This window comes from Pocillopora damicornis, chromosome 6, assembly GCF_964200805.1.
Source record: "Pocillopora damicornis chromosome 6, jaPocDami1.2, whole genome shotgun sequence".
Taxonomy (NCBI): Eukaryota; Metazoa; Cnidaria; class Anthozoa; order Scleractinia; family Pocilloporidae; genus Pocillopora; species Pocillopora damicornis.
Window position 1 is genome coordinate 8540126 of NC_142675.1, and position 22482 is coordinate 8562607.

The following is a 22482-nucleotide window of genomic DNA, read 5'->3' on the forward strand; positions in this document are numbered from 1 at the left end:
TGCAAGAAACTTCTGTTCGATAACGTGATAATGTATAACTTTTGATTAATACTTTAATATTGGAGTAATATCAAACCGCAAATTATCTTCAGCAATAAAAGAAAAAAAACTTGGTAACTGTATGAATTTTGTGCATACATCAATGTTTATGTTTGGGAACTATACAGCATTAAAATTCATTTCTCACACCCAGTCATCTACCAGTATTTACACTTACCCATCGCAATAATGAGTGCTATTGAGGTCAAAAGGAAAAGTTATGGTTGAATGAAAGAAATATCTAATAACATTTCTTTAATTGTTTTTATTTAGGTGTGTTATCCTTTGTTAGCTTACACACTAAGCGTGACATTGATCACACTTTTAAGACCAAAACAAAGACCAAGCGGGCTAGCTCGACCAAAACAAAACATAGTGTGTCCTTCATAGTTTAAAAATAATATATGCACATATTGGACATGCTAAGCATGTTGTGTTGGAATGTTGTGTTGGCATGTTGTGTTGGAATGTTGTGTTGGCATGTTGTGTGAGAGTTATCACCTTTGGTCAGCCCTTGTGGATCATGGTGGTTTTTGTTGTTGTTGTTGTTGTTTTTTAATTCCGGTTGACTTTTGATTATTAAATGAATAAAGGGAGGTAAGTTTCTAAAGAAAATGTAGTGCTGCCTGAGTGGAAGAGTATACCAGGATTAACTGGGCTAATAGGGTTTTAAAAAGGTGATGTTTGAAGTGTTCACCCTTCATCAGAGCGACTGGGCTAGCAAATGAATTGTCACCTTTTAAACTCGTCACTATGGCAAATTTACATTATGAACTCAGTTGATAATACGAAATTATATTGATAATTATGTGATGTTGCCATTAATACCACTTATAACCTAGGGGCACCTGTCAGTGCCCTTATATGTGACTGCCATTTTCTTTCATAACTCATATATAGTAACTGTTGTTCTACTGCTTCCCTTTCCAGACTTTCTGAAGTTATCTCTGATTCAAGGGTTATTTTCTTAAACCCAGGAAACTCTATTCAAGGTAGGAGGACTTGCTGCTCTTTTTTTCTCCCATTTTTAAAACTTGCCTTCATTTTGTCAATCTGTAAATAACCCTTTCTATCAACACGATATCATCCAATATCATCCAGATAAGTGATGAGAATAAAGAAATCTATAAATTTGGGGATGATTAGTTGATCCAATACTAAATTCTCTGAAGTAGCAATATAAGAATTGTATGGTTGGGAGTCTTAGGAGAATTACAAATTTGATGTGGGAGTTAAAAGATTAATAATTTATTTGCTGGGAATAATTGTGTCCTGTTAGCATATTTTTAAAATTCTGCATGCTCTTATTTCACTCATATCTATGTGAGTATTTATTATTTTGCCTGGTATTTATGTTATATCAAAAACTATGAATGATATTATACCTATTTAATTATGTTGTGATTATATTTGGCTACAAACTTGTAGAGATACCAGAAATAGTTATATTAATATAATAATGGTAATGGCATTGGCACAATTTTGGGTCTGTTCATGGAACTGCAGGTGTTGTATGATGATCAAACAGGAAAATGTGCACTGATTTTACTGGTTTTTATCAATCTACCAAAATGAAGTTATTTTGATGCTCATTACATAGATGATCTACTTTTGAGAGTGGAGGTGTGTGATATTTTTTGGAAGCTCTGCAGTTATTTAAGTGTTTGTCTGCTTGCTGTCATCATTGTAGGGCTGCAGTGGCTAAGAGATGTTTCATGTGAATGTATATATTGACCATTCTTGCATGTGAGTCCAGGTGATACTGCATGTATGGAGCTTCTCAGTTTTATCAATTGAAGTAGTTGTCTCAGGGCAGCAAGCAGAGAGTTTTTTCTCTCAGGTATAACTGACTTGTGGGCTGTGTTCTGCAGATTTGTATGGTGTTTAGTGTTTTGGTGAAGTGTTAGGGAAACCTGATGTTATGCTGAGAGATTTTTTCACTTGTGGTTGATCTGATAACTCTTGTAAGCATTATGTTAAAGGAGATTGCGCACTGGTTTTTATTAATTATGCAATTGTTGGTCACCCACTTATAGGGTAGTACATGACGTATTTAAAATCCCCAAGTACGTGTGTTGCATGGTGCTTGTGGATGATGATCATTTCTAGTTTATCACCCACTACATTGTTGTTTCAACATTGTTATTAATAGTTTGTCCTCGTGGGAGTGGTGATGGATGATGCCTCAGCAATGTTGCTATAACAACTGTTATTTTGAAATTTCTATGGTCATTCTAGGAGTGGCCAATTGAAGGATGCGTGTACTCAGTCTGATCATGCAATTGTATTGATTTATATCTTTCTTTGTAAAAGGATCTTGGTAAACATATGCCCAAGATTGTCTGGTTGATTATTTAAGGTGCTAGGTGATGAGAGATTTGAACCTCCAAGCACTGCAACCCCAGGTGCTAGCTGTGTTTAGATGTTTGTTTTGCTGTAAATAATTATGGGTCAGGGGCAGCTAGAAAATATTGCTATGGCACTGGTGACAAATGGATAGTAATGCTGCACTTATCCTTATAATAGTGGCCAGAGCTTCTTTTTACTGTCGGACTTTGTAATTGTTTGAAAGTGGTGGTGTATACCAAGACTGCAGTTTATTTTGATGTCTGGGGCTTTGTTCGTGTAAGGATTAATGCACTGGAACACCAATTGGAGAGGTAAAAATAAGTGTCACTCATGCCGTATTAATCATTTGGGTGGATAATTTACAACTGAAGGTTGTTGGTGAGAAAATTTACTAATTCAGTCTGAGTTCCCCTCTCTTACCCAGGAATATGGAAAAGGTGTAGTCACAGAGTTGGTTACTTCGGTTGACAGAATAATAAATGTCAGTGGTTGACGACCTGCCAGCAGTTTGTGGTAGGGGTGCTAGATATGAACCTAGTATTTAATGGCCTTGCTCGCCGTAGATCTATAGTTGCTGGTCCTGGCTTAGCGGAGGGTGGAATTGGCTGAAGGTCTAAAATTCAACTTCTCATGGGGATTCTGATTTTCTTCTTTGTCGCATGTGCATGACAGGGCATAAAAATATCTTTCTTCTGGTAAAATAATGTTTACCAAAACCATTGGAAAACCTCTTAGCAGAATTAAGCTCCATTGTTAAAAATTATATTCCTACTGGCCTCATGAGAGTGCATGGCGATCGGATGATGCTTGTGCAGGTGTGTTGCATGCTTGTGATCACATTTAGCTGCTTTTTCATTGCAGTTTCAGTTGCAGATGGAGGTTGCATCCCCTTTCTTTTGATACTGCATGTAGAACAAGGTTATTTGTTGGGTTTCTTTGCCCTTATTGTAGTGGTAACTGCAAGAGGTGGATTTTGCTGTTAGACACACATTTTTGCCAGTAGACACATTTTTTTTATGAAGGTGATAATATTACTGAGACTTTTAAGTCTGTTGACTTAGAGGTTATTGTTTCACAGTTCAATGAACTGAAAAACCACGTTTTGTACTGGTAAATGAGCTTCAATGACCCTGTATGGTATTGGTGACAATTAGAGTTACCTTCATCTGGTAGAGTGAGTACATAGCTTTAAAAGGTGCATTTAATATCAGTGACTGTGCAATCTGTTTTCTAGGACTGTACTGGTCTAATCATCAATAGGTAAAGACACCATGGATTGACGGAGTTTTAGAAATGCTTTTAATGTCCCCAGGTGCGATAATGAAATAGCGACTAGGGAGGAAATCTACAAATTACTTTTAAGCTGCTCCTCCATCCAGGAATGTGGTTGCTGGGAGGGAAACCTGGTGTCATGTTGGGTGATATACCTGTGAGGAATTACATTTAGTTTTGCACTGAAAGGAACGATTAATAGCCGGTATTGCCTTATCCCATGAAAATTGGGATAGTTAGGGTGTGTAACAGGAGTTTTGGCAAGTTGACCCGTAACCAGTCTTTCTAGATAGTGACTTCTTGCTGTACGCTGCTATTTAGTGATTGTTGTAAACACGGTGACCTGAAGTAATATAATTTCCGTATTTGTTATGTTGATATTTCCTGGTCTAGTCACGGAGTTGGTCTATTAACTGACTTGGTAACAGACTGATTCCCATATTGACGACAATTTTCCTAGCACAGTGTAGTTTGCTTGTGATAAATATGTAGTTTGTTTGTGATTATGTAGTTTTTGTCCTTGTTTGGATGGTGATGGATGATGCTTTTGCAATTGTGCTTCAAGTGACCAAGTTGTAGCAATGATCTTTGTAGGTTGGTAAATGGAGGTTTTGCAGTCTTGCTTTGATGTTTCACTGTTGTTTATATATTTGTGTCTGCTTGTGGATCGGTTTGGAGCTATGGAGGTTTTAAGGTTTAGGTATAATGGTTACGCTGGCAATGATTGCTTTTATTAGTAGATACTTCTTAGGCGAAATAGGGTATTTTATTAGTTATGTCCTAAATTTTAAGATTAAGTTTCTCCTTTTAGATCAGTTTTTTATTCTAGCAGTGTAGTATATATCATTTAATTATTTTAGTGATTTGTAGGACCACATCAGCCTTCCTGGCTGCCGATTTGTAACCTGCATTACCAAATAAAAATGATGATGATGATGATGATTAAGACTCAAACGTCAACCAGCCAGAACTTACCGGGTTTAAGGCCCTCGAGAGGAAATAAAAACTTATTTCCCCTTAACCTTTCAAATCGCATTTCATTTCTGCTGTTTATGTCTCTGGTTGTTACTTTGTAAACTGAAAAATAAAACTCTTTCTTAATCTAAAAACTGGCTTGAAATGAAAAATCTCAGATTAAGTCTCTTATTAGGTTCTTTCGTTGGTGTTCCTTGCTCAAAATGATTTAGAAAATGATATCACGATTTGAAACCATTCTCGGTCTCAATTGGCTATCGGGAGTTCTTTTTTCCCGAATGGGTTTGATTACCATTACTTAATTTCAATTTTCTGTTTGACAGGTCATCCTGGAAAAGTTAGTATTATGGCTACGGCTATTTCGCCATTTGCGTCTACGAAAGAGACTACCAGCTATGCAAGGTTATGCCGCCTCCTGGTGGATGTTGGATCTCAGGTGCTTCGGTCCACTTTTGACACAATACATCCACCAGCGACTCTACATACAGTTTTGGGAAGTACCTCAGTGCATTACGCCACATTGCAATCACTGTACAGAGGGAGGAAGAAAGTACTGAATCCCACGCAATGGGGAAAGTTGTACCCTACTCACAAAGCCGTGTCTTCTAAAGACTTCGACATCACACTCCTAACAGTGCTGCTTAGAAATATCTGTAGTTTGCGCACTCCTACCAAGGGATGGGATGAGCTTCCCCCAGCTACAGACATACGCACCGAAGATGACATCGCTCGAGTGAAGTATTACAGGAACACTGTATACGGCCATGCTCCTCAAGCCTCTGTGGATGACAGTAGTTTCAGTGCTTACTGGCACGAAATACGAGAAGCTTTGGTGAGACTGGGAGGAGCTTATTTTAGGGCTAAAATCAACAATCTTGAGCACGACTGCATGGATCCAGTTATCGAGGAGCATTATCGTGAACTGATGAAACAATGGAAGAAAGACGACGACAGCATCAAAGACAAGCTTGAAGAAATTGAAGGTAAGAAAAACATTGTCCACTGCCAATGTGGATGAATCAGAAGGCTACAAAAGTATATATGTTTCAGTTAACACAGCAGTGCAGGCTAGCTCATGAAGTTTTCATTTTGGTTGGAACTAGTCTTATATTTGGAAGGTATTTTTGCGTCATGTGTGAAAAATGAAGAATTAACCCCAATGTTGACACTGTGTGTTCATTTGCAGTATTTTGGTCTGTTCGTGGGTACTCGTGTACAACTGCTGTAGGGCATTTTTGTGATTTCTAAGCGTCCTATCGAGTTTGACTCGTTCGGAATCGACTAGATATTGAATTAGGTTTTATTGTTTTATCTGCACCTTAACGTGAAGCTGTGATATAAATTTGCTTATGAAAATGCGCATACCTTTTGAAATTTTCAGATTTGCTGGAAAACATGCGAAGAATTATGGAGAGAAACTTCAGAGACACAACTGACAAGAGAGAGATTGATATGAAAGAGGTGAAAGAAAGGCTTACTAGTCTGACGGCCTCAGTTGAAAAAAGCACACAAGAAGGTGAGTTGGTAGAAAGAGCTACTCAGAAAAAAAAGTTATGAAGAGCGACACTGTTTTTTTGAGTACATGACACAGCTCTTAAGCATGATGACGGTAATCGCTGGATGTCGGCCAACACAGCATACTTTGATACTTTACTAATCTAAGGGCACACCCTGGCTACCAGTCACACTTGCCATACATAAAGATACTCTATAATGCGTGGGATGAAACGGAATGTGTGCAATTGCTGGACTTCATTTTTGTGATTTCTAAGCGTCCTAGTGAGTTTGATCTGTTCGAAATCGACTAGATATTGACATAGGTATCATTTTTTTATCTTTACCTAAACGTGAAGCTGTGATATAAATTTGCTTAGGACAGTGCGCATACCTTTTGAAATTTTCAGATTCGCTGGAAAACATGAGAAGAAACTTCAAAGACACAACTGACAAGATGGAGATTGATATGAAAAAGGTGAATGAAAAGCTTACTACTCTGACAGCCTCAGCTGGAAAAAGCACACAAGAAGGTTAGTTGGTGGAAAGAGCTACTCACAGAAAAAAGTGTTATGAAGAGCGACACTTTTTTTTAGTACATGACGCAGCTCTTGTGCATGATGACGGTAATCGCTGGATGTCGGCCAACACAGCATACTTTGGTACTTTACTGATCTAAGGGCACACCCTGACTACCACTCACACTTGCCATACATGAAGATACTCTATAATGCATGGGATGCCACGGAATGCGAGATATTTTGCCCTGGCTACCTCTCGGATTTCATGTTGTTTTGACAGCACTCATACATATGTATGATCTTAGGCGAGATAGGTTTTCGTTCTTTTTTTTTTCGTATCAGCTTTCTCATAATGAATCTAACTTCTAGTATCGTTAGATGTGACTCACATACTTCTCAATAAAATAATCAAATCCCTCTTCCAGTCATATTGTGTAGTATTCAATTTTACATGGGAAAATAGTTGAATTAGAATCGTCTTGAGTAAAATGGGTCAGAATAAGATGTATGTGGTTATTTTATATTTCCTGAGGAAAAGACTGCAAGCAGAACCCCCCACTCCATTGCAGACGGGTCTCTAGGTTTCCTTTGCGTTTTTTTTTTTTTTTTTTTTTCGCCTAATGAAACACAACAGTGTAGGGTAACTCACAATGTTTTCATTTTGGTTGGAACTAGTCACATATTTGGAACGTTATTCTAGCGTTGTGTGTGAAAAATTAAGAATTAAACCAAATGTCCACAGTGTGTTTTCATTGGCAGTATTTTTGTCTGTTCGTGGGTACTCGTGTACAACTGCTGGACTGTATTTGGGATTTCTAAGCGTCTTATTGAGTTTGATCCCATCGGAATCGAGTAGATATTGACATAGGTATCATTGTTTATCTGCACCTAAATGTGAATTTGTGATGTAAACATGCTTATGAATTGCGCTTATCTTTCTTACTAATGCAGATTCGCTAAATGACCTCAGAGATACAACTGAGAAAATAGAGATCGAAATGAAGGAGGTTAAAGAGACGCTTTGTAGCCTGACGACCACAGTGGAGAAAAGCACAGATCAAGGTTGGTTGCTAGAAATAGCTACTCACAGATAAACTGAAATATCAATAGGGATTCCGTTGACTTGAGTACATAACACATCTTTTGAGCATGACCACATTATTCGCTTGATTTCGGCTAATTTAACACTTTTTAAGTAATGTATTATTGCAAGAGCACACCTTGGCTACTAAGATAAACCTACTCTGGCTACAAATAAAGATACCAGGTAATGTGTGGGATGAATGGGATGGTACGGAATCTCAGGCTACCTCTCAGATCGGATAGCTTTCTGACAGCACTCATACGCATTTGGCCGAGAAGGGTTATTGCCTTATTTTAGTTTTACTTTTGTTAAGGACATAACGAATCTAACTTCCTAATTCGTTAGATTTTACCTGCATATTCTTGAACAGACTAATGCAATCCTTCCTCCACTCAAATTTTTTGTAGAGTATTCCATTTTACATGGAAAAAATTGCTGAACGAGGGCTGTCTTAGTTAAAAGGGGCAGGAGAAGGCGTATGTGGTTATTTTAATTTTCCCGAGCGAAAAACTGTGAACGAAACTTCACAATGCATTGCAGGCGGACCTCTGGTTTCTTCTAGCGTTTTTCTTTTTCTATGATTAAACGACGTGAAAACGAGGGCGGAAAAGCGTTCTTTGGTTTTTTAAAATTAGTTCTTACAATGTCCCTTTTTACCGACAAAAATCTTACTCAGACTACCGGCTCCAATGATATCAATATTTATCTCCTAAGTTTCACTATCAGAAACCGCTGAAGCCGAGCCATAAGTTTTTTTAGAATATTGTATAAAATTTAAAAAAACAACAACAACAACAGAGGAAGGGAAAGGATCTATTTAGTTAACTTGTAATGAATATAGCGACTCTCACTCGGACTAAAAGTTTCCATGTTATTCCACGAAAGGGTCTCTTGAGAAAATGATAGGCGAACTGGTAAAGATGGACAGCGAACTGAAAGAAGTGAAGGAAAAGCTGTGTACTTTGACAGCCTCAGTGGGAGAAAGCAAGGATAAAGGTAAGTTGAATTATACAATAAAAGTTATCCTGCTTAACCGCAAATTTCGCCGTAGTCAACATGGCCTGTATGTGAGAGAGAGAGAGAGAGATCATCCTATGCTAAAGAGATTCAGTTTTTCAATTTAGTCAATCTCTGGAATAATCTCTACGGTGTACTTTCATTCCCTCCAATTGTTCAAACTTTCACCCGTAATTAGCCTGGAAAACTTTGTATTTTGATTAGAGAGGAGAACGAAATAAAACGAAGGACAGTTTTAACGAAAACATTGGCATTGAGTTCGGCTCGATGTTAGAAATTAACAGAGCAGGTTCCACTGCATTTACAAGCCAAATAGCTTTTGGTCAGTAAATTGACATGAATCATACATTGATACCTTTTTCATCGTCCAAGTAATTTCTTTGGCAGTGGTGTCGTACTCGTTCACTAATTTAAATTCAGTGCCGAATACCTAGTAGCATTAGATGCATGTAATCCGCATATTTCTGAATAAAATAAATAAACCCTTCCTGCGCTTATATTGTGGAGTATTCAATTCTACATGGGAAAATAGTTGAATGAGGATCGTCTTGAGTAAAATAGGTTCCTAAGGAAAAGACTGTAGGAAAAACCTCCCACTTCATCGCAGCCGAGCCCCCGGTTTGCATCGTCCAAGTAATTTCTTTGGCAACGGTATCGTACTCATTCACTTATTTAAATCCGGTGCCAAATACCAGAGAGGCACCACAATTTTCAATGCTGCATTTATCAGATTTCTTACTTATTTTGCTACTGCTAGGTATATTTGATCCAAGTGAGCTTATCAATGGAATTCGCCAGCTGTACAAGACTCGCGAGGGATGGCTCTCACCATTTCCATGGTGTGAAGAGTTTCAGTTTTTTCTTGGAAATATTTTTACAAGGCTCAAAGTGGTCAGAAGAAAGAAAACTAGAGGAGAAATCACTGACGTATTTGTTGAGATGTCGTCAATACCAGACCCGTATGAAGAGTGTTCAGCGCCGAGAACAGTGTTGATTGAAGGAAAACCTGGTATGGGAAAAACCACCTATTGTAAAAAGTACGCCTACAACTGGGCCACAAACTGCGGCTCAACAGCATTTAAAGTGGTATTATTGTTGAAATGTAGAGACATCTATTCTGACGTCTGGGAAGCCATTGATGATCAGCTGCTGTCCCTAGACATCGATGAAAAAGTCAAACGACAATTTTTTCAGTTTATTCGTGAAAATCAGTCCAGCATTTTATTGATATTGGATGGATTGGATGAGTTACCATCCGGCAAATTGTCGATGTTTTCCGAATTAATTGAAGGAAAAGTACTCCCCAGATGCCACATAGTTGCAACAGCAAGACACGAAGCTGGAAAAGAGGTGAGAAAATGTTGTGACGCGCTGCTTCAGATCGAAGGATTCACTGAAAAGCATGTGAAAGGATTTGTCACCAAGTACTTTAAAGAAAGGACGGATTTAGCCACCAAGCTCTCGCAACGGATGTCGCGAGATAAAAACCTGAGAGAAATAGCGGCCAATCCTCTAAACACAGCACTTCTTTGCCTTTTATGCGAAGAGTCTGAAGGCGCACTCCCCGAAAGCAGAGCTCAACTGTACTTGGATATGGTTGAATGTGTTTTGAGAAGATATAGAAAAAAAAAGGGACTACTGGAAACGATAGAAGACTTGACAAACTATTACAAACTGCAATTGAATCACCTTGGAAAGGTAGCGTTGAATGGTTTACTTGACGATAAGTTGGATTTTAATGAAAGTGAAGTGAGAAACCATGCAAAAGACCTGACTGAATTTGGATTTCTGTCAGTGCAGCCTGGTGGCAGCAAACTGAGACAAACACTGCATTATGCCTTCTTGCATAAAAGTTTTCAAGAATTCTTTGCAGCATTCTTCATTTGTTCTCAGATTCAAAGCATGGAAATGAAACCTCAAGAACTAGTTTCCGATCCAAGGTATTTCGTCGAACTTAAACAAATACTTTTGTTTTCATGTGGAATTTTGGCCATGAAATGCGATGAACAAGTTGTGGCTCTTGTAAAGAGTTTAACAAATGAAGTCAACAAAAATAAAGGCCGTGATGCAAAAATTGTATTGGAGGTCATCAACGAATGTAAAAGAGAAAAATGCGATTTTCACTCGCATTTATCGAAGTCGTTTGGAACTGGTTTGAATCTGACCAATTTGGATTTGTCTTACAATGGTATTAGTGCTGCGGGTGCTACATGTATTGCTGAAGCAATCAAAGTGAACAAGACGCTAACCAATTTGTATTTGTCTAGGAATCGTATTAGTGATGCGGGTGCTGGGTGTGTTGCTGAGGCAATCAAAGTGAACAAAACGCTAGCTAATTTGGATTTGTCTAACAATGATATTAGTGATGCGGGTGCTAGATGTATTGCTGAGGCAATCAAAGTGAACAAGACGCTAACCAATTTGCATTTGTCTAGGAATCGTATCAGTGATTCGGGTGCTAGGTGTATTGCTGAGGCAATCAAAGTGAACAAGACGCTAGCCAATTTAGACTTGGCTTACAATGGTATTAGTGATGCGGGTGCTAGATGTATTGCTGAGGCAATCAAAGTGAACAAGACGCTAACCAATTTGTATTTGTCTTGGAATGGTATTAGTGATGCGGGTGCTACGTGTATTGCTGAGGCAATCAAAGTGAACAAGACGCTAACCGATTTGGATTTGCGAAGCAATTGTATTAGTGCTGCGGGTGCTACATGTATTGCTGAGGCAATCAAAGTGAACAAGACGCTAACCAATTTGTATTTGTCTAGGAATCGTATTAGTGATGCGGGTGCTAGATGTATTGCTGAGGCAATCAAAGTGAACAAGACGTTAACCAATTTGTATTTGTCTAGGAATGGTATTAGTGATGCGGGTGCTAGATGTATTGCTGAGGCAATCAAAGTGAACAAGACGCTAACCAATTTGTATTTGTCTGAGAATCGTATTAGTGATGCGGGTGCTAGATGTATTGCTGAGGCAATCAAAGTGAACAAGACGCTAACCAATTTGTATTTGTCTTGGAATGGTATTAGTGTTGCGGGTGCTAGATGTATTGCTGAGGCAATCAAAGTGAACAAGACGCTAACCAAGTTTGATTTGTATTAGAATGGAATGTCTTGCTGAGGCAATTAAAGCAGGGTTTAAACAACTTTGAAGTCAGTAGAAGGGCACTGCCTTGAAAGTAGGCAGGTACCTTTGAAAATTGAGGGCCGAAGGCCCAAACCTCTAGGGGGGTCCGGGGGCATGCTCCCCCGGGAAATTTTTAAAAGAAAAGTCTCCAGAAACGCATTTTCCTGCAATCTGGAGAAGAAATCTTCTTGCTATGATGCATACTTAATCTATTGTAATAAAAAAGAATGGTACTCTGGGAGAATTTGTTTATTTCACTGTTGTTTTCGGAGCCCTTTTTAACTCGTGAATTGCGCGCATGCGCAAGAGCGAGTTATAGGTACGATGTGGGGAATGGCATTCGCTCGCTCGCTCGCTCGCTCGATTGGTCGATTCCTGTAAACTTTTTTTCGATTTTAGGCTTTTGAGTGCATTTGATAGTTTTGGGCGAGTAACAAACAAACGAAATAGGGACCTTTGTTGCTAAGAATAGTGGTGGGGTGAAAAAGAAGCCAATGATAATCTTAAAAGAGTTTAAAACTGTACGTTTTTCATCCGTGAATTAAAGTTTGCCTAATCTCCGAATACACTTTTGTCTTTCGCGGCGTATATTTCATTTATGGTGTCAATGCTTCTATTTTTCAATGTATATGTGCAGGAAAATGATAATTGTCCGAAAAAGAAAACAAAGAAAACAAAGAAAGGAAGTTAAGCAAAACGAAAAACTAACTATCAAGCTAAGGATTTGATCCACCTCCATCTTCAAGGAATAGATTGTGAGACGGCGGCATTACCGCTGGACTATCAACGGTATAGCCCGACAAAAGTGGGATACTTTACGAATTAAAAAGTGTTGCATATAAAACGCTGACATTTCGGTTACTTCCACCGCGGGCTCTAAATAATCGAGTCGAGCTGCTCGCCGAGAATCCGATATTGAAGTGTCGATCGCGGCCAACTGCTCGTTAAGTGAGTTGGTGAAGGCTGTGTTTGCTATTCCTGGAGCTGTATCGATGTTGGAAAGTAATTCATAAAGTTTCAGCCCACGAATGGCTTAGTGAATGCTTCTGGACTGGAGTCGTTCATTGTTGTGAGGAAAAGCCTTCGTGCTATTGTTCAGGTAAGCACTTACAGTTTGTAGGTTAAACGATAAAAGGTTTTTCATGGATATCCTCGATCATGGTTTATTTTTTTCTAAAAAAAAATTGGAATTAATAGATCGCCCGTACTTCGGCTGTCCTCGGGAAGTGCTCGTAAAGTCACCTGACAGGTTGGGTAGAATGTTTGCGTTCGCCATTTTATAAATTATGGAGGGCTACTACGCAGTGGGCGCCTTCGTGAGTGAAGATGTTTTTAATCAGTCCCCGGTGTATCCAGGGACAGCAAAATCAGTAAAACCGTCGTCTAGCCAGGGTTACTCTGAAGGCGATGACAAGTACCAGGCGTGTTTTCAGTACGTCGATGTCCCCGCTCGCTGGGGTTACGCCATAACTATGGAAAGCGAGAAAGCCAAATACAAACAAATTAAAGCAAAGTACAAGCAAATCAAAGCCAAGTACGAGCAAATAAAAGCCAAATATGAGCAGGTAAATGCCAAATTTGAACAAATCTCCAGATCTGCCAACCAGACATGTGAATGCAACACTTTAGTGGTAACTGACCAGCATGCCAAAGATAAAACCAAATTTAACGACCAGGAAACTCTGCTGAAAATGCCAACTGATAATTCAGTTGAATATCTTGATTCACTAAGTCATGAAATTATGAAAAGCAGAATGTCAAGGACCACGGTTGACGTTTGTACATGTACACGAAGGTTGCATTATAGAAGGAAACGTGAAAGAGAACCCTCCAGAATTCCATATAGGAGAGTCATCAAACTGTTCAGAAAAACCAAAGTTTTTCGAAATGCAGCTAAATCATACCTTAAAAAAAGCATTCCGAGTTCATCTAAACTAAAACTTTTGCTGTCTGAGCGTAATCGTAGTTATTTCAGTGAACGGTCAGTCAGATCTAAATTTGTATTACCCTCAAAAAAGTTCTCTCTCAGCCAAAATGTGTACCTATCTGTTGTGCGACTGAGAACATTAAAGCATAAAAAGTTGCCCTTATTTTGCATGCGTGTTAACGGCAGAACGTTAAAGAAATTAAAACACATTCCATTCGAAACTTACTGTGTATCTCACAGAGTCATCTCTCTGAGTGGCGATGTTGAAGAGAATCCAGGGCCATCAAATCAATGCAGTGCAGCCAATACTTGTAATTTAGCAGCATATCGTTCCTCAATGGCTAATTCAGTTTCATTATTGGAAACTAGGTTGTCTGAATTAAATAGAACTGCAGTTGATGTTGGGGGAGGTGGTGACTGCTTTTTTCGAGCTGTTTCACATCAGCTTTATGGCAATCCTAATAACCATTCTCATATACGTAGCCTTGGGGTCCAGTATTTACTGCAGAACCCTGAACAATTCATAGAGAGTAACACTGATCATTCTTGGCAAGACTATTTGAGCATTATGTCATGTCAGGGAACATGGGCTGATGCAATTATAATTCAAGCAGTGGCCAATTGTCTAAATCTGTCAATTCATATTGCCGAATCAATTGAAACTTTTGCTCCTGTTACTGTTGTTCAAGCAGTGAATGTGACAGGGGAATACACAGACATTTACATTGGACACATAAGTGAAACTCACTATGTTTCTACAGTAGAAAAGAGAAACTGTCGGGTTCCGAACAATAAAACGTGTGATCAAAGTATAGTTGAAAAAAAAAATTGATAAACATGAAAAGCGCAGAGCTGATCAAAGTTACATGAAAGAATACATGAGAAAGAGAAGAGCTAATGCAGATTTTAGAAAAAGAGAGAATCAACATTCTGTGCAAAGGTACAACAATACTGAAACAATTAGGGAGAAAAAGAACCAAACTGTCACAGAAAGGAAAATGACCAACCCAGAACGTGTAAGAGAAATTGACAAAAGGTCTAAAAGGAAACGGAAAGCAGAGAACCCAGATCACATAAAGGAAATTGCAAGAAAGTCATCAAGAAGACAAAAAGGTGAGAATTCAGAACAGGTCAGAGAAATTGACAGAAAGTCGTTCAGAAAACGTAAAGAAAAGAATCCAGAACATAGAAAAGAAGTTGATAAACAGAGTTTTAGGAAACGGAAAGCAAAAAATCCAGAACATAGAAAAGAAGTTGATACAGAGAGTTTTAGGAAACGGAAAGCAAAAGATCCAGAACATAGAAAAGAAGTTGATACAGAGAGTTTTAGGAAACGGAAAGCAAAAAATCCAGAACATAGAAAAGAAGTTGATAAACAGAGTTTTAGGAAACGGAAAGCAGATAACCCAGAACATAGAAAAGAAGTTGATAAACAGAGTTTTAGGAAACGGAAGGCAAAAAATCCAGAACATAGAAAAGAAGTTGATAAACAGAGTTTTAGGAAACGGAAAGCAGATAACCCAGAACATAGAAAAGAAGTTGATAAACAGAGTTTTAGGAAACGGAAGGCAAAAAATCCAGAACATAGAAAAAAAGTTGATAAACAGGGTTTTAGGAAACGGAAAGCAGATAACCCAGAACACAGAAAAGAAGTTGATAAACAGAGTTTTAGGAAACAGAAAGCAGATAACCCAGAACACAGTGAACAAGTAAACAGAAATGCTAAAGTCAGGAGAACTACTAAATTCAAACTATCAAATTATTCAAATATGGCTATACCAGCCAATGAAAATCAATTTGAAAATGCCCAAAAGTCATCACATGTATCAACTAATAATGATCAGTTGTTACAAACAGGGAAGAATGAAAGCAGTGTTATTTCTTTAATAAATTTGTTTCATGAAAAAATTAAATGTGGCCCAGAATACATATGTACCTGTTGCGACCAGTTGTGGTACAAGTCTTCAGTAGTGAAGTGTAATGCTAACAGGTACAAGGCATGTTCAGAAGATCTTGTTGAGTCTTGTGTTACTGGGGTAAGAAGTGTAGAAAATACTGAATGGATTTGCAGAAATTGTGACTCAAATCTCACGAAAGGCAAGCTTCCCAGCCTCTCTAAAGCCAATAAAATGAGTTTCCCTAAAAAACCTGACCTGTTAAATTTAACACCATTAGAAGAACGGCTTATATCACCTCGTATTCCATTTATGCAAATTCGTGAGCTACCAAGAGGTGGCCAGTTGTCAATTCATGGAAACATTGTCAATGTACCAAGTGATGTAAATTTAACTGTTCACTGTCTGCCAAGGCCCATCAATGAATCACAAACCATTCCAATAAAACTTAAAAGGCGTCTGATCTATAAGCATCATTACCAGTTTCAGAATGTTAGACCTAAGAAAGTATTAGATGCAGCAAAATATCTTGTAGACACAAGTGATTTATTCAAGAGAGAAGGTATAGAAGTACAAAATGCTTGGTTAGATAACATAAGTTTGCAGTCTAGTGTCCATGAAGACTGGAGTGAATTTGTTGAAAACTCTGACACTTCGAGTAATAATGAGTTACATACACAAACAGATAAAGTTGTTCTGGAGGATAAAAGACAAGATTATCAAAAGAGCATTTCCAATGCAGATGATGAAAATCCAGGCTGTGAGAAAGAAGATAGTGTTGACTGGTGTGAAGTTGATGAACGCCCATCAGGAGTTACAGATACACTATTACAGGAACCAGATGTAGTAGAAAATGTAGACAGAATAATTTCTTTTGCTCCAGGAGAAGGGAATAGACCATTAGGAATATTTATGGACAAAGATTCTGAGTATTTATCATTTCCCACAATATTCTGTGGAAAACGGAGACCTGCCAACAATGAAAGAAAGGTCCCTGTATCATACAGTACAATTTGCAAGTGGGAGCTAAGATGCCAGGATAGAAGAGTTGCAATGTCTGTACCAAACATTTTCTATAAGTTAAAAAAACTGCAAATCAAACAAATTCAAGATAGTGCTTGTATTTCTCTCCGAAAATGTAAGACAAAAGGGAAAAAGTACACTGCTGGTGAATTGAAGTCAGAGGATTATCTTAATAAGCTTATACATCTTGATGAAGGTTTCAGAGTTTTAAAAAATCTTAGAGGGTCACCTCCTTATTATGAAAAATGTAAAAAAGACTTGTTTGCTATGATTCGTCAACTAGGCAACCCAACATGGTTTTGCTCTTTTTCAGCTGCTGAAACAAGGTGGTCTCATCTTCTCAAAACTTTAGGTAGAATTGTTGAGAAAAAAGAGTACACTGATGATGAAACTAAACAAATGACTTGGGAACAAAAATCAGATCTTATTCAAAAAGATCCTGTCACTTGTGCAAGGAACTTTGACCACATGGTGCAGTTATTTATTTACGATGTTTTAAAGAGCAATGTAATGCCAATAGGAGAAATAGCTGATTATTTTTACAGAGTTGAATTTCAACAAAGAGGAAGCCCACATATTCATGGTTTATTTTGGGTAAAGGAAGCCCCACAATATGAAAAAAGTTCTGATGAGGAAATTGTGAACTTTGTGGACAAGTATATCACTTGCTATAAACCAGACAGTTCAAGTGAAATGGAAGATCTTGTAAACTTACAATTGCACAGGCATGCCAAAACATGTAAGAAGGCAGGGCATAACATATGCAGGTTTAATTTTCCATTGCCACCAATGCCAAAGACAATAATTTTAACACCTCTTGAGAATTCCTGCTATGATGAAAAAAACCAGAAAAATATAAAAGAAAATGCTGAAAAAATAAAAGAAGTCCTTGACAACATGAAATGTGGTGAAGCGATCACATTCGAAGATTTTCTTAACAACTTACAATTAACTGAAGAAAGTTACATCTTAGCTATAAGACACACCCTAAAGAGGGCAACATTATGTTTGAAAAGGGCACCATCTGAAATAAGGATAAACAATTATAACAGTGTTTTACTCAATGCCTGGCAAGCAAACATGGACATTCAATATGTACTAGATCCTTATGCATGTGCTACATACATACTTTCTTACATTACAAAAGGACAGAGAGGTATGAGCAGGCTTCTAGAGAAGGCATCTGAAGAAGCCCAATCAGGTAATAAAGATATTACAAATAGAGTGAGGCACATTGGAAACAAATTTCTAAATGCAGTTGAAATCAGTGCCCAAGAAGCTGTTTATCTTGTTTTACAAATGCCCATGAGAAGATCTTCCCGTGCTTTTCAGTTTATTAGTTCATCACCTCCAGATGACAGGACATTTTTGTTAAAGAAACTGGATAAGCTTAAGGAATTGCCAGACAGTTCACCTGACATAGAATCTGACAACATAATTAAGCGTTATCAAAGGAGACCAAAACAGCTAGAAAAGTTGTGTTTAGCTAACTTTGTTGCATGGTATAACTGTGTTAAAGATGAACATGCTAATCGGAGTGAAAATGGGTCATCAGTCACAGGTCTTGATGACTTCTTACCAGAAACAAGCTTTGATGACAATACTGATGATGACCCTATCAATATTAGCGTCAATGAATGTCAATGTGAGCCACATGAATACAAACTTAAAGGAGGAATGAAACTAGTAAAACGAAAGAAGCCTAAAATCATACGATCTGTTAGGTACAATAAAGATAAGGATCCAGAAAATCATTTTCGAGAACAGCTTATGCTTTATACACCATGGCGAAATGAAACCACTGACTTAATGAAAGAATGTCAAACTTACCAAGAACGATTTGAACAGGTTAAGGATAAAGTTCTCAGCAATAGGCTTCAGTATGAATACCATTCAGAAATACTAGATAAAGCAATGGAAGATATGAATAATGCTGAATATGACAACTTTGACACTGTTGCTCCAAATGCAGAGCATATCAATAAGCAGGACTGTACTGTCAAAGAGAAGTGTAGTGAATTATTTGGTTGCTTTGATCCTGGAAAAAACAAGGAGCATAACCAGTATGATTTACTTGATGATATTGGAATCTTCCCTAGATGTGATGATGAGGAGGAACTTGTCGTAAAGCGGATGTCAGACAATAATTATTATGCACTTGTCCGCTCTTTGAATGAAAAACAGAGACAATTTTTTTATCATGTGTTACATTCTGTAAAAACTAGGGATGACCCTCTTAGATTGTTCTTAAGTGGAGGTGCTGGAGTTGGCAAAAGTACAGTCACCAATGCTTTGTATGAAGCATTAATAAGATATCTAAATAGCATTGCAGGGGAAAATCCAGATGATGTTAAAGTTGTAAAAGTAGCTCCTACTGGTAAAGCAGCTTTTAACATTAAAGGCAATACATTACATTCTGCTTTTAAGATACCTGCCAATAGAGGTTTTGAGTATTGTACACTGGACAGCAACAGACTAAATACCATTAGAGCACGACTGAAGAAACTTAAGACAGTTTTTATTGATGAGATATCTATGGTAGGAAGTGGCATGTTTAACTTTTTGAATGCAAGACTGCAACAAATAATGGGAACAAAAGAGCTATTTGGTGGAATTAGTTTAATAACTGTTGGAGATCTTTTCCAGCTAAAACCAGTTTTTGATAAGTGGATCTTTGAAAATTCTGTGATAGGCTACAGTGCTTTAGCAAGTAACATTTGGACAGAGAATTTCACCCTCTTTGAACTGACGGAAATAATGAGACAAAAGGATGACAGAGAATTTGCTGAGCTACTCAATCGCTTGAGAGAAGGTAAACATTCTGAAGATGATGTAGCCATTTTAGAACAGAGACTTCTGAAAGTCAGGCCTCATGAAGATAATTACCCCATGAACATGACACATTTATTTACTACAAATGCATCCGTAGATGCTCACAACAACGCCCTGTATACTATCTCTAAAACTGATAAAGCTCAGATAAAGGCTGTGGACATTGTAGTTGGGGATATTAATGATGATCTGAAACAACAAATGAAAAACAAAATCCCAGAGGATCCTACAAAGACAATGGGTTTGTATTCACTTGTGTCTGTGGCAACTATGGCAAAATATGACTTGACAACTAATATTGATGTGACTGATGGACTCACTAATGGTGCAGAGTGTATGATAGAGAACATAGACTACAGAGTAGAAAATTCCACCAGGCCAAGTATTATTTGGGTATCATTTCCACATCCTGAAATAGGCAAAAAGCTGCGTAGAGAATATGCACATTTATACAAGAGAAGCATAAATAAAAACTGGACACCAGTTTTAGAAGTAACAAGACAATTCCGGATTAATAAAAAAAGTCAAGTGCAAATTCTTCGACGGCAATTTCCACTTAGACCTGCTGCTGCTAAGACTATTCATCGCTGTCAAGGTGACTCATTAGATGAAGCAGCTGTTGACTTTCCAGCATCCACAAGGGAGCATATGCATTATGTTGGTTTAAGCCGAGTAAGAAACAGTTCTGCACTACATGTTCTCAATTTGAATGAAAACAAAATCAAGGTTAGTGAGAAAGTTAAAGATGAAATGAGGAGACTTAGAACAGAAGCAAGTCTTCTGCCATTAGCAGTATTACAGAATGCAGATTCACCCAAAACAAAAACAATCTTATTTCAAAATGTCAGATCTCTCCACCTCCACATAGATGATGTCCGAAGTGATTACAATATTCAAAAGGCTGATATCAACATTTTTGTTGAAACAAAACTTTGCTTGTTAGATAGAGATGATGTGTATCAGCTCAGGGGATTTACACTTTACAGAAATGACTTCAATCACTCCAGTATCAGAACTTGTTACGGAACAGCTGTGTACATTAAGAATGATTTGAACTGCACTCACTTACCATACAGATTCAACATTAATAATGTTGAAATTACCATTATGGTTCTAAGCCAACCAATTCCAAATTTTCATGTTATTGGTATCTACCGCTCCAAAGCTAAGGTACCAATTTCACATTTTCTTGATGCTCTTACTCATCTGCATAACTCAGTGTTAACAGTCCCCACAATTCCCACTATACTGATGGGAGATTTCAATGTTAATCTAATGGAGGGGTCTGCAGAACAAAAGGCTCTCAAAAAATATCTGATAACAGACAGAGGATACACACAGTTGATTGAGCAGTACACTACTGACTACCGTACACAAATAGATCACATTTATACAAATGTATCACAGCTTATTCAATCTGCAGGTACCTTAGAGTCATACTACAGTGATCATAAGCCTATCTTTATTTCCTTACTAACTGTTCACAAGTGACTTAAAAGAGAAACATTATTGAAAGTATGTCCTGAAAAATACATTTGACCTATTTTTTTTTTAGAGTTTGTTGTTCACAATGATCAATCTTAGTCATAGCCACCATTGTTTGTTTTTGGTTTTTCATCACATCTTTGATTTTTTCTACCTGTATGAGAACAATTAAATATTCTCTTTATTAAATAAGATTTTCTTCAATTTTAAACCAAATTTTTATATCAGAAAATGACTTTAAATCTCATTATACATGGGCTGCTGTATGCACAGTGTCCAATTTTCTAGCTACAAGATACAAAGAAACATTGCTTAGTTTATATAAGAAAAACACACTTGGTACGAGTCTGACATCCCCCTCCAAAACAGAGTGATCAACCTGATACAGAGGTGGGTAACTTCTTTGATTATAATGTTTGATAAGAGGGTGGGGTGTGGGTGGGCCAACAGCTTTACTAAAACAATTGTTGTTAACACTAGTTATATCTTCTTGTAAAATTGCAGATCATTCTGAGCTTATATCATATACATTGGCAACTGGACTATGGAAACTACTAATACACTACAAGAATTGGAATGATATACAGTCATGTAGTTACTTGCACGTGGTAATTGACAGAGATGTACAGCACTGCAGCTGACTACATTCATTCTGGATTTAGCACCAGTTACTGTATCTGAAGCTACAAATAAATGAACAGTGTGAAAAATGCAAGCACAGCATCACTGGAGTTCATGCAGTTAATAACACAAATTATAAAGAAAGAAGTACATGTATTATATTTGTTGGAATTTTTTCTGTCTACTTCACTGAAAACAACGATGTGGTCTTGAGAACTTAACATCGAGTAATGTATTCAGCAGCTTCCATCTATTCATTGGTTATATTCATACTAGCACCATGAACTTCTATCATGACTATTTCAACTAGTAACAATAACGTTTTGTACAATAGTTGAATTGTAAACTGCACACTTTCAACTATTTGGACCCTGTGATTTCCTTCCTCAGAATTATTTGCTAAATAAACTGGCTTGTTAAGGCTTTGTATGAAGCACTGATACTGGTAAGTGCCAGTTTAATCTTATCGTAGTCATAATTACCACAACAAACCAGTTGATGTAAAACCACCATAAATGCAATCAATTTACTGCCAGACTGCTGGATAATCAAAGATTTGAGGAGAACATTTGATACTTTCAGTTAGCTTGAGTTCACCTGATTTCATAGTTTGACCCTCCTTCATAGTAAATATAGTAATTCCTTGTAAACTAATTTAATGCATAATGGCTTGAGTTGCCATTGGTAAATAACCAGTTTTACTGGCAGACATATTTTCAAAAAACCAAGTAGAAATATACATCTCATGTTTATCTGCACCATTTCCTTGATTACACTCAAATCTGGGTGAGTCACTTGCAGCTGATTATAATCTAT

General features: G+C 37.6%; 3 protein-coding genes across 5 annotated transcripts; all 3 read left to right on the forward strand.

Annotated features, from left to right (window-relative positions):
• Positions 1-509: 509 nt before the first annotated feature.
• Positions 510-12122, forward strand: LOC149043788 (uncharacterized). Of its 3 annotated transcripts, XM_089210526.1 has the most exons (7): positions 517-4254; positions 4959-5618; positions 6017-6151; positions 6540-6662; positions 7602-7712; positions 8620-8730; positions 9509-12122. In XM_089210526.1, exons 1-7 carry the CDS (start codon positions 4242-4244, stop codon positions 11857-11859), a joined length of 3504 nt encoding a protein of 1167 aa, XP_089066652.1. In that variant the 5' UTR covers positions 517-4241; the 3' UTR covers positions 11860-12122. The 3 variants fall into 3 exon arrangements, with proteins under 3 accessions (XP_089066654.1, XP_089066653.1, XP_089066652.1); XM_089210527.1 differs by lacking the exon at positions 6017-6151 and having other exon boundaries at positions 512-4254; XM_089210528.1 differs by lacking the exons at positions 6540-6662; positions 7602-7712 and having other exon boundaries at positions 510-4254.
• Positions 12123-12718: 596 nt separating this feature from the next.
• On the forward strand, positions 12719-14973 carry LOC149043789 (uncharacterized). The gene is made up of 2 exons (XM_089210579.1): positions 12719-12982; positions 13081-14973. The coding sequence occupies exon 2, from the start codon at positions 13170-13172 to the stop codon at positions 14640-14642; it is 1473 nt and encodes a 490-aa protein (XP_089066705.1). The 5' UTR covers positions 12719-12982; positions 13081-13169; the 3' UTR covers positions 14643-14973.
• Positions 14974-16318: 1345 nt separating this feature from the next.
• On the forward strand, positions 16319-21760 carry LOC149043790 (uncharacterized). The gene is made up of 2 exons (XM_089210515.1): positions 16319-21435; positions 21550-21760. The coding sequence occupies exon 1, from the start codon at positions 16618-16620 to the stop codon at positions 21049-21051; it is 4434 nt and encodes a 1477-aa protein (XP_089066641.1). The 5' UTR covers positions 16319-16617; the 3' UTR covers positions 21052-21435; positions 21550-21760.
• Positions 21761-22482: the final 722 nt, after the last annotated feature.